Source organism: Hoplias malabaricus, chromosome 4, assembly GCF_029633855.1.
Source record: "Hoplias malabaricus isolate fHopMal1 chromosome 4, fHopMal1.hap1, whole genome shotgun sequence".
Classification (NCBI taxonomy): domain Eukaryota; kingdom Metazoa; phylum Chordata; class Actinopteri; order Characiformes; family Erythrinidae; genus Hoplias; species Hoplias malabaricus.
In genome coordinates, this window is record NC_089803.1 from 45,862,187 (window position 1) to 45,880,122 (window position 17,936).

Genomic DNA, 17,936 nt, shown 5'->3' on the forward strand with positions numbered 1-17,936 from the left:
ACCACGAGCTCTGACGGCTGTGTCTGAAAGCCTCGGGAGAAAATGAACGCCCGCGGTTGCAACCTACAAGGCCCGCGTCTGCAATTCTCCAGGAAGTCGTGCCGGAAGGCACTGTCAGCGTCATGCTCCCCGTTCATCTCCGGATACGTAAGGTCACATGGTTTCATGTCTCTCATGGCTCATGGGTTGGTATTGAAAGTTTGCTGGGATAAAGCCCGTTTGGAAGCTGTTTTGATCGCTCGGGTTTTCCTGTTTACTCGTTTCCATTGTTATTTCTATATTTATATCTGTTTTTATAACCTACTTACCATCCATAGATCTATCTTTTAGATTGTCTCCGCAGGAATATTCATTACAGAGGCACTAAAACTGCCACCGGACCCTGGAGTAACGTTCTTGGTGTAAGTTACTAAAATTCACTAAAAGCGGTAAGTACCTGCAATTCCATGGCTACTACTGGCTGTTTTGCCTGCTCAGAGTGTGGCATGTTTAGTTTAACGCCCTTTTCCACCTCTAGCGATAAATATAGTGGTTGTATTTGTAGTAAGTGTCAGCTAGTTAGCTCTCTGGTGGATAAAGTGGACCAGCTAGAAGTGCGCATCCGGAGCTTATTATTGTTGAGGGATAAACAGCGAGATTCAGTGTTAGCAACTCCGGGTGCCTTAGGGAGAGTTAGCACCCCCACGACTCCGGCGTTAGAGCCCTCACAGCGGGGTGAATGGGTGACGTCTCGGCGTCATAGCCGGAAAGCTAAGGCTGATGCTAACGCTGAGGCCAAAGCTAGCCCACCGGGACACCACGCTCCTCCGATTCGCGTGTCAAACAGGTTTGCCCTGCTCAGCGAAGCACCCGCTGAGGAGCCTGTTAAGAGTGCTCTGGTTATAGGAGACTCTATTGTTCGGCACGTGAAACTAGCTACTCCTTTAGGGGCGCCGGCAGTAACAGTTAGCTGTTTATCGGGAGCCAGAGCGCCGGATATTAGTGGCAACCTTAGACTGTTAGCTAATAGGAGATATTCGAGGGTAGTCATTCATGTAGGGGCCAATGATATTCGTCTGCGGCAGTCTGAGGTAACTAAGGGTAATATTACAGAGGTGATTAAACTGGCCCAGACGATGTCCGATGCCGTAATCTGCTCTGGCCCCATACCAATGCGGCGTGGCGACGAAGCTTACAGCAGACTTTGGGCGTTAAACTGCTGGATGTCCAAGTGGTGTTCCGAAAATCAAGTGGGCTTTATAGACAATTGGTTACGTTTTGAGGGCAAGCCTGGTCTTATAGGTAGGGATGGTATCCACCCCACGCGGGAGGGTGCTGCCTTACTTTCTTGCAGTATAGCACATAGTCTTTTAGTTAGTCAGCAGAGTAGTGTAGATAGCTGCTGACAATCCAGACCCGGGACCAGGCCGCAGACAGACAGGCTAAACCGACCGTCTGCGAACTGTCTTGAGACGTCACCCAGGTTCTGGGTGACTGTATTGAGACTGTGTCTTTCCCCCGAACTAAATGTAAAAGTAGAAAAACAAAATCAGCCTGTTTCAGCAACCTAATCAATATTAAATCATACACAACACCTAGCAGCAACACCTCAGAACTAAAATTTGGGTTACTCAACATAAGATCACTAAACTCAAAAGCACTCATCGTAAATGATATTATAAGTGATCATAAATTCAATGTTTTCTGTCTCACGGAAACGTGGGTTAAACCAAATGAATATTTAGCTCTAAATGAAGCCACCCCCCTAGGCTATAATTATGCACATAGCCCAAGAATATCAGGCAAAGGAGGTGGAGTATGTGTAATTTACCAAAATACCCTAGAAATTAGTCTTAAACAATGTGACACCTTCTCTTCTTTTGAGGTTCTCTCCACTATTATTACAAATCCGGTCACAAAAAAGGACGCATTTTTATTATGCAACATTTACAGACCACCAGGGCCTTACTTAGAATTTCTGAAAGAATTCAGCGATTTTGCTACAAACCTAGCGGTGTGCAATCATAAAGTTATAATTGTAGGAGATTTCAATATCCATTTTGAGAAGGAAAGTGACCCACTAAAAAAGGCATTTACCTCAATCTTAGACTCTATTGGTATTACTCAAAATGTAACAGGGCCTACACACTACTGCAGCCACACTTTAGACTTAGTTCTGACACTAGGTCTTAACATTGACAAAATTAATATCTTACCGCAATCCTCAGCAATCTCCGATCATTACTTAATTTCATATGAGCTACGTTTTATCCATAATATATGTAAGAACCCTCGCTATTCTACAAGGCGTATAATAAAACCATCTACCGCCCTACAATTTATAGAAAACCTACCAGAACTATCGACCCCAGTTCCAACTCCATCAGACCCAATGGACCTAGATGTACTAACTGATTATCTAGAAAATACCTGTCAATCTACTTTAGAAAAGGTAGCACCACTTAAACATAAAAGTATAAGACAGAAAAAGCTCGCACCATGGTATAACGATAAGACCCGTACTTTAAAACAAACATTACGAAAACTAGAGCGGAAATGGCGATCAACCAAGCTTGAAGTGTTCCATTCTGCCTGGAAGGACAGCCTTATAGAGTATAGAAATGCCCTCACTAAAGCTCGCTCAGCATATCTGGCCTCGCTGATCTCCCATAATAAAAATAATCCGAGAGCACTGTTTAGTGTGTTTTCTAGAATTACAAAAAATCAAGCAGGTTCTGAACAACTAATTCCAGCAACTCTCACCAGTAAAGATTTTATGGACTTTTTTAATAATAAAATTGAGAATATTAGACAACAAACTCTAGCCACAGGATCAAATCCATCCTGACTGCCACCTGATGTGAATGAAATAAAACATAATATAACTGTAAAAGAAAGACTTGAAACCTTTTGCCCACTCCCACAATTAGAACTAGAGAAGATTATCACCTCCGCAAACTGTACAACTTGCACACTTGATGCAATTCCCACAAAGTTGCTCAAAGAAGTACTACCAGCTATTATTGATCCTCTTTTAACTATAGTAAACTCATCGCTTAGTCTGGGCCATGTACCCAAAGCTTTTAAACTAGCAGTTATTAAACCTATGATCAAGAAACCAAATCTTGATGCTAGTACACTGTCTAATTACAGGCCTATTTCTAATTTGCCATTTCTGTCTAAGATCTTAGAAAAAGCTGTGGCCCAACAACTTAGTTCATATCTACATAAGAATCATATATATGAAAAATTCCAGTCTGGATTCAGGCAACATCATAGTACAGAGACAGCTCTAGTCAAGATAACAAATGATCTTCTTCTTGCCTCTGATCAAGGCCACGTATCCCTGTTGGTGCTTCTTGACCTAAGCGCAGCCTTCGATACAATAGACCACAATATTCTCATAGAAAGGTTAGAAAACATGGTTGGAATCACAGGGACAGCCCTATTATGGTTCAAATCTTACTTAACGGAACGTTATCAATTCGTAAAAGTAAACAATCTAAATTCAAATTATTCTAAAGTAAGATTTGGAATTCCACAAGGCTCTATTTTAGGACCATTATTATTTACATTATACATGTTACCGCTAGGCACAGTTATAAGAAACCATGACATTAACTTTCACTGTTACGCAGACGACACACAATTGTATATTTCAGCCAAGCCCGATGACAAACACAGATTAAAGAAAATAGAGGACTGTGTAAAAGACGTGAAAGGCTGGATGTTCCGTAACTTCCTCCTTCTAAACAGCAACAAAACAGAGGTCCTGCTTTTGGGTCCAAAAGTGACAAGAAATAAATTATCAGACTTAATTTTAAATCTAGCTAACTTTCCAGTTAAACCTGGTTCAGCAGCAAAAAATCTTGGTGTCATAATTGACCCGGATTTATCATTTGATCAACACATAGGTAGTATCACTAGGACAGCTTTTTTACATCTTCGCAATATTGCTAAGATTAGAAATGCCTTATCCCTCCAGGACGCAGAAACATTAGTACATGCCTTTATTACTTCAAGGCTTGACTACTGTAACGCACTACTGTCAGGATGCACCAACAGCAATTTAAGAAAACTTCAACTAGTTCAAAATGCTGCAGCTAGGGTCCTCACTAAAACTAGAAAATTTGAACATATCAGCCCAGTTTTATCATCACTTCATTGGCTGCCTGTTAAATTCCGCATTGACTACAAAATTTTGTTATTAACATATAAAGCTCTACGTGGGCTTGCTCCTGAATATCTTCAAGATACAATTTCCTATTATGAGCCCCCACGTTCACACAGATCACAGAATACTGGATTTTTAAATGTTCCCAGAATTCAGAAGGCCTCAGCTGGGGGAAGAGCCTTTTCTTATAAAGCCCCCCAACTCTGAAATGATCTTCCAGAAAATGTTCGGGACTCAGACACAGTCGCAATCTTCAAATGTAGGCTAAAAACTCATTTGTTTAGTTTATCATTTGGTAGCTAATGCTCCCCATAGATAAAGGCGGCAGATCCGGGGGGTCCATGGACACAGGGAATTATAGTATACTGAGACGCTGGTGCTGTCGTCCCGCCGCTTCTCGCGATCACTCAGGTTTGTTGACGGTGGAGCGGAGGGATGCCAGTGTTTCAGGATGCTCCCGTGTCTGTGTGTCCTCCTGGTTCTCTCCTTTTAGTTAATGCTGTCATAGTCAGATCTGCCGGAGTCATTAGCCACACTCTGGAAATTTTCATATTTTCTACTTTACAAACACAAAACAGTTCAAAACTAATTCCATCCCTTTACATCTTTCCGAGTAAACGACTGCCCACCTGTCTGTCTGGACACTGATGGATGACTGTCGAGATCCTCCTCCACGCTTCAGACCAGCTGCCCACGCTCCAGCAACCACCAAGTGCCTTGAAGCTGTCCCTACACTGAAGTTCTCATGGACTACTAACTATCATCACCAGTAGATTGACCAGAGGAGGATGGGTCACCCCTTGTGAGCCTTGGTTCCTCCCAAGGTTTCTTCCTCAGCTGGGGGAGTTTTTCCTTGCCACTGTCACCCCTGGCTTGCTCACTTGAGGGTTTTACATTTGTCTTTACATTTCATGTCAAATCTTGTCTTACTGGAATTCTGTGAAGCTGCTTTGTGACAACATCAGTTGTGAAAAGCGCTATATAAATAAATTTGATTTGATTTGATTTTGATTTGATAAACAATAGCCTTTCTTAGAACTTAGGACAATAATTATCATAGAGAAATTCCCTCACATATTAATCTCCCTGTTCCCTCATATATCGCTGTAATCCATTTTATTATATGAATGTCTAATCAATATTCATTATTTGATATTATTATTAATAAACCAGTTGTGTGATAAAACCAATCCTTGGTTATTTGTTTGTGTGTGCACCTTTCTCATATGGAATTTTAACTTCTAGTTCAGATTCCATTTCAGAGTCAAGAACCCACGGCGGGTCAATGAGCATAATTCATTAATAATAGTTAATTCTAGCTACTTTTGCTGTATAATATGTGAAGATGACCTATTTGTCTAAGTTAAAATTAAGACAGGTACGGACACTACATATTAGTTAATGGCTCCCAAACATGGAGCTTAGCAAAATGAATTAAATAATTAATTATTAATTAAATAATAATGAATTATCATTGACTCCGCTATGTAGTGCAAATGCCACAGCAATGTGTGCATACTACTTCCACTACAACACCTCCAGAAAGCTCAACAGCAAACCCTGACATCCCAGACACACCCGCCTCCAAGCCAGCTTACAGTCCTACCTTACCCTTTACCATCAACAACCGTTAACTCCACACTGGCCTCCCTGGTGACTAAGGCTGTAACTAGCCCCACTGGCACTGTTAATGCATGCTTAGTGCTACCAGTTCCATGGGAACTTTACATGCTACATCACCAACAATGAAAATAGCATTTCTACAGTGCATTTCCCCAAGTAATCTGTGCTCACCTTATTCACAACCACTGACTAGACCTATCAGCTGTTTCTGATAACTTCTTCACAGCTGCCCTTTGTTTCTGGCCTCTGATGCCACATGCAGGGATGTGGCAGCTTTGGCTACATATCCCCTAACACCCATGAGCCTGCCACCTTAATTCACTCACTTCAGCTGCCAAGTCTGTGTACTTCAGCTCCTTTCTTTCAAATGCATCCTCAAATGGAACTCATATGTAGATATTATATGTGTTTTATTTGGTTAAGAATTATGTAAAACTGTGGTTCTCAAATTGTCTTACGCATACCACTAGTAGTACGTGAAGCAAGAAGAGGTGGTACACCAAAAGATTTACTACTTAATTAACACCCTGCGGCATATAACTGAAATTCCACATAAACACGTATATAACTCTGCGAGATTTTCTCCTAGAAAAAAAATACAACATACCTCGGAAACCTTGAAGGGTCTACTTTCCAACTATATATAGGATGAAATGATATATATATTTATATTCTTGTGAGAGAAGCGTAAACAACAACCGGCATATTTTTGAGGCACAAGCTTTTTTGTTCCGCCCATAGACGCGTTCTGCCATTCATATGTTAACAACATGGTAATTCGGCAGCTGCTAGTGGATGATTATTGGCTGATAATTTGCATGAAAACGCCCATTTGCTTGTTTTAAACACAGAGCACATGTAGGGGAATTGTTTTGGTGGAGCTTCGTCATGGCGCACTCACGGTTAAGGAATTTATTCAAAATTGAGAATCTAAAGTTTTCATGTGTAAATTACATAATGTTTCAAAGTTTTCATAATTATGCCCTAATTAAATTTGTTTGTGTTAAAAAAAAGAAAATACAGAGTGCTACACATACAGCGTAGTTGATTACATTTGTAAGGGAAGAGGTGAGACAGCATATCCCCACTTTTTCCCAGATTGGGAACACAATGTAAAAACCATGAGAAAACCATGTAAAGACAGCCCAGTTTCAGCTGCTTACTGACAGAGACAGGCATGAATATTTTGGACTTTATTACAAAAAGGGCAATGCAGAAATGAGAAAAAACATTCAAAGACCAAGCCCACAAACTACTCCTGAGCCCACAAGGACTAAATCCAGAGGCAAAAATAGACAGAAACTAAGCGTGAATTCCGTGCACACAACGACGAAATAGAAGAAAACTGTAGCCGTTCTTCTCATCATTATAGACATAAAACACCATTTAATACAGTGCTGCCCCTCCTTTACCTACTGTTACAAGCACAGAGCTGCTGTGAACACCTGCTCCAAGCACTGCACTGGTTTTGCATATAGACTTTTAAAGCACATAACTGATATTAAATTTACTTATTCACATATTGATTTCCTTCAAAATGCTTCTTTCCCATAAATGTTATGTTCTCAAAAAATGTATAATTGTGTTTAAAATATTCTGTTCTTTATATATTCTATCTATAATATTTGCCCTCAGAACAGAGGAAGAACCAGGGATGCAAATGTTTCTGTGGTAAGTCTCATAGCTGGTTTTTGGTTTGATAATGATGTGAAAAATGGTTTTGTCTGCATGATATTACTTTGTGTTAATTAAGTATGTGGCTGAAGTGTATGGAGAGGAATTAGTGCCACATTGAATACCAATCACTGTAATAGAACAATGTGAAATGCAATCCACACACGCCATTGCTTTTCCAAACTAGCATGAAGAATATGTGGCAAAATTTAAAGCAAAACGGCTATTACATAGTTTTCACGTTTTTTTTTTAAAATATTTTTAAAGAAAATCAATACACAAAGATATGCATTTTAAAAACTAAATGTTAAATTAGTGTCAGAATTGAATACAATCACCTCAAAATGTAATCAGTACACAACTGTTTTGCTTTACATCACAAGGTACTGCAAAAATAAAAGTCTTATTGAAATGCAATACACCTAAGATTACTTTTAAACACAGACTTGCGGTAAACGTGCCATAAAGAAACATAAATATTATTTACATTTATTTAATGTTGCTCTGTCTCTTACCAGAAAAAAACAATACGTGTCGATTTCCATTTGAAGAATAGAATGTTGAATTTGTGTCAGAATTGAACACAAGCCACCAAAAAATTTGTGCTCCACTGTGTGGGAACGTGCCAAAGCAAAATGTAAAGCATTTTGCATTTCAGCTGACAGCAGTGCTCTATGAATTTTGGGCATGGTTCATTCAGGGTTTTTTTTTTAAATAAAGATTTTACTGACAGGTATGTATTAATTTGCTTTAAGACATTAAACTGGATTTGCCATAGTTTCTAACATTTAGCTAATATTTGTTATAGAGTTTGTTATTGTTATAGACTTAAGTTTCAGCTTTAAACCATTCGGTAATGTGATAGCAAAGCAGATGTATAATTTCACAATGTAACATTTATAAAATTATTTAAATGGGTTTCATTATGAGTAACGTTAAGCAATGTCCATTTTACCATTCAATTATTACACAGTACCTACATAACTACAAAGGAACTGTTATCTTTACATAATTAATGAGGAATAACTGTGTTCTAACATGGTAACTTAATCATATCCGTCATAACTTTCTGTAATCACACAGTAATTGCATACCAACTACACAGGAAATGTCCACTTATTTAAAAGTGTAACTTTTATATAACTACTCTAGAATATTTCATCATTGAAAACAAATTAAAATGAAATTACTACTTATCTCATTGTAACATATATGCTATTACTGCAGAATTGCATAATATACTACGAGTTATTTAATACATGTATACTTTTAACATGAAATTTTCAACACATTCAACAACATCATTTTATCAGTGAATTAAACATATTTAGACAAGGTTAATGAAAGACTGTGTTTGTACTTGGGCATGCTGTTCGTTCCAGAGTGACCAAAACAACCACGTTGGCTGCCTTGCGACAAATGCTGGTTGAAGAATGGGATGCCATCCCACAGCAGTGTTTGACCAGGCTGGTGACCAGCATGAGGAGGAGGTGCCAGGCTATTGTGGCTGTGTATGGTTTTTCCACACGCTACTGAGGTTTGTTAAATGAATAAATTATTAAATTTCCAATATGTCTTGTTTCTTCAAACTTCAATCACCCAGTCCACCAAACACCAAATGAGTCAATGGCAGAATGAGCTGTTTGGCATTGGCAGAGAGGATTTGACAAATTTTTCATGGTTGCAGCCCACATACTCATCTTCACTGCTCATCCATCAAATGAATGTTCCTTACAAATGTGGCACCATTTAAAAGGGAAATTAACAGGCTTTCCAACGGAATAAGATTTATTGCCAAGAAGCATTGTTACAACAAAGAAATAACCTACCAAACACAAATTTCCTTAGTTTTTGTGATATGTAGGGAATATAATCGTATCACAGTCTATTATAACTTTGGCAGTCTATTATAATTTTAAAGTTGTGTTGATTTCATAAAGCCCATTTCATCTACAGTTCTGTAATAAAATTTAAAAAATATTCACCTCTCCTTCTCTACAACACAATGTAATGCACCTTTAGGGAATACATCTCTAAACCACCTAAACCTGTACCTTTAAAGGGACATTTACACTTTTTGTTTTTACCTTTAGTGACAATGACATACCTGTACAGTACCTTTTTTTTCTGAGAGTGTTCAGTTATAAATATTTTAAAAGCCTGTCAACTCTTTTTGTCTACCATGCAGTAAATATTAGTCATTCACCTGTAGATAGTATGTTACCAAAAATGCAAACATTTGACATGAAAGCAAAAAATGTAGTGGTTTCCAGGAAAAAAAAGACAGTGGATGTCATAACATCTGTTGTTTGCTGGTAGAACTGAAACATGGAATGTAATACCGTTTCTGTAATGCCATCAACTGTTTTGAGAGTTGTTTTGCTATGATTAACTATATGTTCCTCTTGGATAGAAAAGTGTGTTGTAGTCTTGTGATTTCTCTGGAAAAGTGAGGTTTTTAGATATAATTTATCAGTAAATATACAGAAATATATGCATTTCTAAAAACCAGACATGAAATAATGGAAATTTTCTTGAAATGTTTTTTAATGGAATTTCCAATCAGTATGGTGTTCAGTTTTAAGATAGAATTTGTCAGTAATTTTACAGAAATATTCATTTAAATGTTATACAGAGGAATTGTAAACTAACAGAAAATGTCCAGGTAATGCCAATACGTTTTCCTTTTTTTATGGATGACATTTTTTTACAGCATCTCTTACATTTGTATTTTCATCAAGAGCTGTGGACTTTTCTATGGAGTCAAAAAGTGTGAGTGCACTTCTCTTTAATATATTGCTTTACATAGTAGAACTACATTTTATGTTCTATATTTTTTAAATTTTCAAATCATAATGTCAAATTATAGTTAATTAAATGTGCTGTAAACCTGTTTTCTCTTCAGCAAAGCACAAACAAAAAACCACCACAAAAGTCTTGTATTCCACTGCACATCAGATATACTGAGTAATGCATATTTTGAATCTTCCAGGGCTACAAGGTAGATGCTAATAATAATCCTGCATGTGTGTGTGTATGTATATACAGTATGTGGGAAAATGAATGTCATGTGCTGTGGTGAAGTGTGGTTCTGTCCCCATTCCACTGAAGATGGAAGCTCCATTAGAGTCTATTTGCATTTTTATGAGTCATATATATTAGACTGTCATTTTTAATGCAGTTGCCCTAACAGGCATTTCACAATGGCCACTAAATAACAGATTACCTTGCCTATAAACATGTGTTTGTGCTCTCTGTGGCTTTGCTGTGTAAGATGAGAAAGAGGAGAGAGTTTGCATCAAATTTTTTTTATGACATTGCTGCAGACAGAAGAGATAATCTTGCTGTGTGATACCGGAGTGGATGTGTGCTACTGATCTGTAACATGTAGCTGATTCCTCTAGGTCAATCAGAATCAGTATTTTCATAATTTAACTTTAAAAAGTCAAGAAGTTGTCACTGAAAACCATGTATTAGCACATGAATGACCTACGTAACAACAGTGTAACTATATGATGTAGTCAATATCAGACTGAATTTTACAGGGGAAGCACACTCATATGCACAGAGAGAGAGAGAGAGAGAGAGAGAGAGAGAGAGAGATTTATGTGTTTAGGAATGTTGCATGTTTTCGTTCTGGCTTAGGCTGAGATGGGTAATTAGCCAGTCTGTTTTTCTGTGAGGGCAGTGTAAGAAAGCTCTCTCTCTCAAATTCTGTGTGACTGTGCTTCTCTCCCCCTGTAAAATTCAGTCTGTCCTCTCTCTTCAGCCTACTGTCACACTGCAACATAACATGTATTTGAGTGCTGTACTGTAAAAGTTTAACTATCAAAAAAGTTATGCAAAGTTGTGCTATTTTTGCAGCCCTATGCAAAGTGACTTTCTCTCATTTTCTAACTCTCTCCCTCTCTCTCTCCCTTTCTCTTTTATATTATCTCTGTTACGCTCTTGTCACGCCTTCGTCCTGTCAGTCTGTTGTCCCCGCCATGTGCTTTATTTGCACATGGCTCTGTTTTGTTTATGTTCAAGTCTCCGCCTTTGTTCCGCCTCCTCGTCCGTGTCATGTGTTAACCCGTCCTCCTTGTTATCTGTCCAGGTGTGTCTCGTTTGTGTCTGTATTTAAGCCCTCTTGTTTCACGTCATGTTGGTCGTTCATTTCACTTCATTATGTATTGTTCTCCGGTCTTGTCATGTCGCGTCGTTTATCTCTCGTTTCTAGTCAAGTCATGTTTGTTTCCTAGTTTTGTCGTTTAGTGTATTTTCTGTCTCAGTATTTTATGTCCTCGTCTTGTAGTTCCCTTTGTAGTTTGCCTGTGTTTTGTTATATCTTTGGTTATTAAATATATCCCGTGTTTTAGCGAATGCGTCCGCCTCCTTCAATCCGCCCCTCGCTCCTGACAGAATGAACGACCCTCAGGACGCAGCTAGCACGGACTATTACATCAAAGGTTGTGCCGTTCGCCGGACTCCATTCCGCACAGGCCACAAAGATCCTGTGGAGGAGGCTTTGAAAGCGGCCTCGGAATGGAGTCGCCGGCTCCAGCTCCTGCCTGGCGCTGTTCCGGATCCTATAGCGGTGGAGTCGACTCGGGAATCGAGTCGTTGCGCCAGCGGGAGTCGAAAGAGTCGGCGGAAGAACCGTGCTGGAGTTCCCCCCTCGCTGGAGGATTACCCCCTCAGGTCCGGGGAAATTTTGGGGGGGGCGTTAAGGGTAGGGGCTGTTAGCCTCACCTCCGTACCTCTGAGGCCTGAGGCTAACAGGGGCGCACCTCGAGGTGATCTAATGGGTGCGCCTGTGAAACCCCCTAAACCCTTTACAGCTCCAGCGCGAGCCCGGCGAGCAGCACAAACCCCTGTCCTCGAGAGCGCGGCACGCGCCTCTCCTGTCCTCGAGAGCGCGGCGCGCGGCTCTCCTGTCTTCGTGAGCGCGACGCGCGCCTCCCCTGCCTCCGTGGACGACGTCGCAGGTTCCCCTGCCTCCGTGGACGACGTCGCAGGTTCCCCTGCCTCCGTGGACGACGTCGCAGGTTCCCCTGCCTCCGTGGACGACGTCGCAGGTTCCCCTGCCTCCGTGGACGACGTCGCAGGTTCCCCTGCCTCCGTGGACGACGTCGCAGGGCTTCCTGTCCCGTTGATGGCGGCACCCGCCGCTCCTGTCCCGTTGATGGCGGCACCCGCCGCTCCTGTCCCGTTGATGGCGGCACCCGCCGCTCCAGTCTCCGTGATGGCGGCACCCGCCGCTCCAGTCTCCGTGATGGCGGCACCCGCCGCTCCAGTCTCCGTGATGGCGGCACCCGCCGCTCCAGTCTCCGTGATGGCGGCACCCGCCGCTCCAGTCTCCGTGATGGCGGCACCCGCCGCTCCTGTCCCGTTGATGGCGGCACCCGCCGCTCCAGTCTCCGTGATGGCGGCACCCGCCGCTCCAGTCTCCGTGATGGCGGCACCCGCCGCTCCAGTCTCCGTGATGGCGGCACCCGCCGCTCCAGTCTCCGTGATGGCGGCACCCGCCGCTCCAGTCTCCGTGATGGCGGCACCCGCCGCTCCTGTCCCGGTGATGGCGGCACCCGCCGCTCCTGTCCCGGTGATGGCGGCACCCGCCGCTCCTGTCCCGGTGATGGCGGCACCCGCCGCTCCTGTCCCGGTGATGGCGGCACCCGCAGCTCCAGTGTCCGTGATGGCGGCACCCGCAGCTCCAGTGTCCGTGATGGCGGCACCCGCAGCTCCAGTGTCCGTGATGGCGGCACCCGCAGCTCCAGTGTCCGTGATGGCGGCACCCGCAGCTCCAGTGTCCGTGATGGCGGCACCCGCCGCTCCAGTGTCCGTGACGGCGGCGGCGCCCGTGAAACCCCCTAAACCCTTTACAGCTCCAGCGCGAGCCCGGCGAGCAGCACAAACCCCTGTCCTCGAGAGCGCGGCACGCGCCTCTCCTGTCCTCGAGAGCGCGGCGCGCGGCTCTCCTGTCTTCGTGAGCGCGACGCGCGCCTCCCCTGCCTCCGTGGACGACGTCGCAGGTTCCCCTGCCTCCGTGGACGACGTCGCAGGTTCCCCTGCCTCCGTGGACGACGTCGCAGGTTCCCCTGCCTCCGTGGACGACGTCGCAGGTTCCCCTGCCTCCGTGGACGACGTCGCAGGTTCCCCTGCCTCCGTGGACGACGTCGCAGGGCTTCCTGTCCCGTTGATGGCGGCACCCGCCGCTCCTGTCCCGTTGATGGCGGCACCCGCCGCTCCTGTCCCGTTGATGGCGGCACCCGCCGCTCCAGTCTCCGTGATGGCGGCACCCGCCGCTCCAGTCTCCGTGATGGCGGCACCCGCCGCTCCAGTCTCCGTGATGGCGGCACCCGCCGCTCCAGTCTCCGTGATGGCGGCACCCGCCGCTCCTGTCCCGTTGATGGCGGCACCCGCCGCTCCAGTCTCCGTGATGGCGGCACCCGCCGCTCCAGTCTCCGTGATGGCGGCACCCGCCGCTCCAGTCTCCGTGATGGCGGCACCCGCCGCTCCAGTCTCCGTGATGGCGGCACCCGCCGCTCCAGTCTCCGTGATGGCGGCACCCGCCGCTCCAGTCTCCGTGATGGCGGCACCCGCCGCTCCAGTCTCCGTGATGGCGGCACCCGCCGCTCCTGTCCCGGTGATGGCGGCACCCGCCGCTCCTGTCCCGGTGATGGCGGCACCCGCCGCTCCTGTCCCGGTGATGGCGGCACCCGCCGCTCCTGTCCCGGTGATGGCGGCACCCGCAGCTCCAGTGTCCGTGATGGCGGCACCCGCAGCTCCAGTGTCCGTGATGGCGGCACCCGCAGCTCCAGTGTCCGTGATGGCGGCACCCGCAGCTCCAGTGTCCGTGATGGCGGCACCCGCAGCTCCAGTGTCCGTGATGGCGGCACCCGCCGCTCCAGTGTCCGTGACGGCGGCGGCGCCCGCCGCTCCTGTCCCCGTGACGGTGGCGGCGCCCGCCGCTCCTGTCCCCGTGACTGTGGCGGCGCCCGCCGCTCCTGTCCCCGTGACTGTGGCGGCGCCCGCCGCTCCTGTCCCCGTGACTGTGGCGGCGCCCGCCGCTCCTGTCCCCGTGACTGTGGCTACGGCCTCCCCTGTCCATGTCCGTAGGTCGGCCCGAAGGACTTCAGGGCCGATCCCCAGAACTGTGCCTAGGCTGGTTCCTCAGACTGCCACACAGACATTAGCCAGTCCTGGGCACCCCCCTGTTATTTTGGTTCCCTTGTCTGTCCCTGTCCTGGTTCCCGTCTCTGTCCTTGTCCCTGTACCCGTGTCTGCCTTTGTGTCTGTCCCGGTCCCTGTCACGGTGTTTGTGTCTGTCCCCCTGAATGTCTTGGTACCTGTCCCCCTGCCAAGTCCAGTCCAGTCCCCTGTCAGCCCTGTCCAGTCTACGTTTCAACCCTCTGTCCTGCCTCATGTCCAGTCCCCTGTGAGCCCTGTTCAGTCTCTGTTTCAAACCCCTGTCTTGTCTCATGTTCAGTCCCCTGTTAGTCATGTCCAGTCTCCGTATCTGTCCAATGTCCAGTCACCCGTCTTGTCTCCAGTCCAGTCTCTGTTTCAATCCCCTGTCCAGTCTCAAGTCTCGTCTCCTGTCCAGTCCCCGTTCCAACCCTCTGTCCTGTCTCATGTCCCGTCCCCGTTTCAATCCCCTGTCTCGTCACCAGTCTCTGCTCCCGTCCATTCCCAGCACCCAGTCCTGTCATCAGTCCCGTCTCCATTCCAGTCCCCTGTTCTGTCACCTGTCCATGTCCAGTCTTCTGTCCCCAAACGTGTCCAGTCTCCGTATCCGTCCCACATTCAGTCCCCTGTCTTGTCTCCAGTCCAGTCTCCTGTCAATTCCCATGTGTCCACTCCTGTCCTGTCCAGTCCGTTCTCGTCTCTTGTTGCCCCCCTTTGTCAGTCTCCTGTCATGTCCCATGTCCCGTCTCGTATATTCGGTTCTGTTGTGTCCCCAGCTCTAGTGTCTGTTCCCGTATTGTCCTGAGTCCTGTCACTCGTTGGTTTGTTGTCCTGTCTTGTTTTCCGTGCCCTCTCCTGTGCCAGCTCCTGGGGGGTTTAGGAGTACGCGCCCGGGAGTTGCGCGTTCTTGGGGGGGGCATCTGTCACGCCTTCGTCCTGTCAGTCTGTTGTCCCCGCCATGTGCTTTATTTGCACATGGCTCTGTTTTGTTTATGTTCAAGTCTCCGCCTTTGTTCCGCCTCCTCGTCCGTGTCATGTGTTAACCCGTCCTCCTTGTTATCTGTCCAGGTGTGTCTCGTTTGTGTCTGTATTTAAGCCCTCTTGTTTCACGTCATGTTGGTCGTTCATTTCACTTCATTATGTATTGTTCTCCGGTCTTGTCATGTCGCGTCGTTTATCTCTCGTTTCTAGTCAAGTCATGTTTGTTTCCTAGTTTTGTCGTTTAGTGTATTTTCTGTCTCAGTATTTTATGTCCTAGTCTTGTAGTTCCCTTTGTAGTTTGCCTGTGTTTTGTTATATCTTTGGTTATTAAATATATCCCGTGTTTTAGCGAATGCGTCCGCCTCCTTCAATCCGCCCCTCGCTCCTGACAGCTCTCCCCCCATTACTTCCTCTGTCTCTCTCTATTTCCCTCTTATTCTTTCCATCTTAATGTCTCTTTAGGCTGGTTAAAGCTTTTAGATTTCTGAGAAATTTTGTACAGTCAGATTTGTTTAGCTTTTGACTGTTAGTCCAAGGCCTAATGTTCTGGATGTATGAAAGTCAAATAAGCAATTTGGAAATATTTCAGAAAAACACTAGCCATTGCTGATGTTACATAACAGAACTAGAAGGCAGTCTTCTCCAAACTTGTTTAGCTGTCAAAGCACATTGTACTGGTAGCAGATTTTAAAATATGTAGAGGCCAAATAGATGTGTTTCAGAGAAAAGAAATGCTAGCTGTGGACAAAACTGTCCTGCGTATTCGTTGATGTAGATCCTGGGAACAAATGAGGTCAACACAGAGAATTCTGAAATATAGAGGTGATAAATTTTTCTGCTAATGCCCTAATACATGGAACACAACAACATCCACAAGTGATAAGAATGCCTAGAAATACTGCAATGGAACTCAATACTGATAAAAACGTTGCCTTCCATTTGCCGAATGTTCTTTCTAACCAATCATTGAGAGGATTCTCTATGCCGGAGTTATCCTGCATTTCCTTAGATAGGGCCTGAAGAGCTTCTAGTGCTCTAGTTATGGATCCATCTGGGGCTGTGTTATTTGGAATGACCGTACAACATACATCTACAAACATATGACAAACACCCCCTTTTTTGGCCAAGAGCATATCCAACGCAATTCTATTCAGAATAGTCATTAATGAACTGGCTGCCAGCTGTTCCGTTATTCCAGTTCTGATAATATTAGCCAACCTCATTACCTGATAATTAACATAATTGATCCAATCTACATTTTTAATAGGAGTAATGGGAAACAAGGCAGCTATGATAGGAATGTTCTCAAATCCTGTTGCTGTTTGGTCTGCCAATTTATATTCATCAGGAACTCCTCTAGGAACTCCAATAGAATCTATATATGTGGGAGTATTCTTAGACAGGTCAAAGTCATCCGTGTTGAAGATAAAAATGTTCTTTTGGACCGTTCTCAAAGTAATTAAAATTTAGAAAATATCAAAAAGGTCCAAAATACACCCTCCCTCTTCGGGGAGGCGTGTTCGTTCCGGAAGAGTCGCAGACACCAGTCGAGTGAAGTTCAAAGCAAATCAAAGTATTTATTTAACAATACTGGATCCAGGAGAACTATACATCGAAAAGAGTTTAATGCCCCTCCCAAGTAAAGCTCTGACCTGTCTAGTTCTGACTCCGACAGTTATATCCCATATGACATATACCCTGCCGATGAGGCGATTTCTGGCTGATTAGCGTATATTAATATGCATAATTTCACGTGTTAGTACTCAGCTCTTCACGTGCAAGATTCAAGTGCATTCCGTGACCCCGAAGGCATTCGTTATGGCCAGGCTGACAATGGTCCTTTCTTCCCAAGACTCCTCTCCCGTGAGACCACAATTTAGGGAGTCAGAAATGCACTTTCAAGGTCATCAATATGCCCCTACACTTCAGCCCTCCTGAGCCAACACTATGATTGATGTCAGTGTGCTAAAAGCCTGGAGTGCACATCTGTTCAAGGTTAGACGTTTAAGAATTAAGAATGTGTAAATATCACGTGAGTTATCATGCCATATAGTTAGTCATGCAGGATCAAAAAATGTTTAACTACATGTGTAAATGCTGGTTAGTCATTCATATAAATGCATATAAGGTACACGATTTCACACAATGAGTATGTAGTTATAAATGTTAATTTTAACTAATCATCATTTAAGGATATTTGTCCACAAACATAAAGTAATAAAATTGTTTCCCACGACAGTGTTCACGTCCCTTCGTTTTCTGTTTGTTCTGCTGGTGTTTGATTTGTCTCTTATACCTAACAGAGTAATAGGGGTGGTAAGCCTCACCATTGCACATA

General features: G+C 44.5%; 1 protein-coding gene across 1 annotated transcript; it reads left to right on the forward strand.

The window, feature by feature from the left end:
- Window positions 1-264: 264 nt before the first annotated feature.
- On the forward strand, window positions 265-17,478 carry LOC136695037 (uncharacterized). Its single transcript, XM_066668855.1, has 2 exons — window positions 265-1,352; window positions 17,359-17,478. Exons 1-2 carry the CDS (start codon window positions 447-449, stop codon window positions 17,476-17,478), a joined length of 1,026 nt encoding a protein of 341 aa, XP_066524952.1. The 5' UTR covers window positions 265-446.
- Window positions 17,479-17,936: the final 458 nt, after the last annotated feature.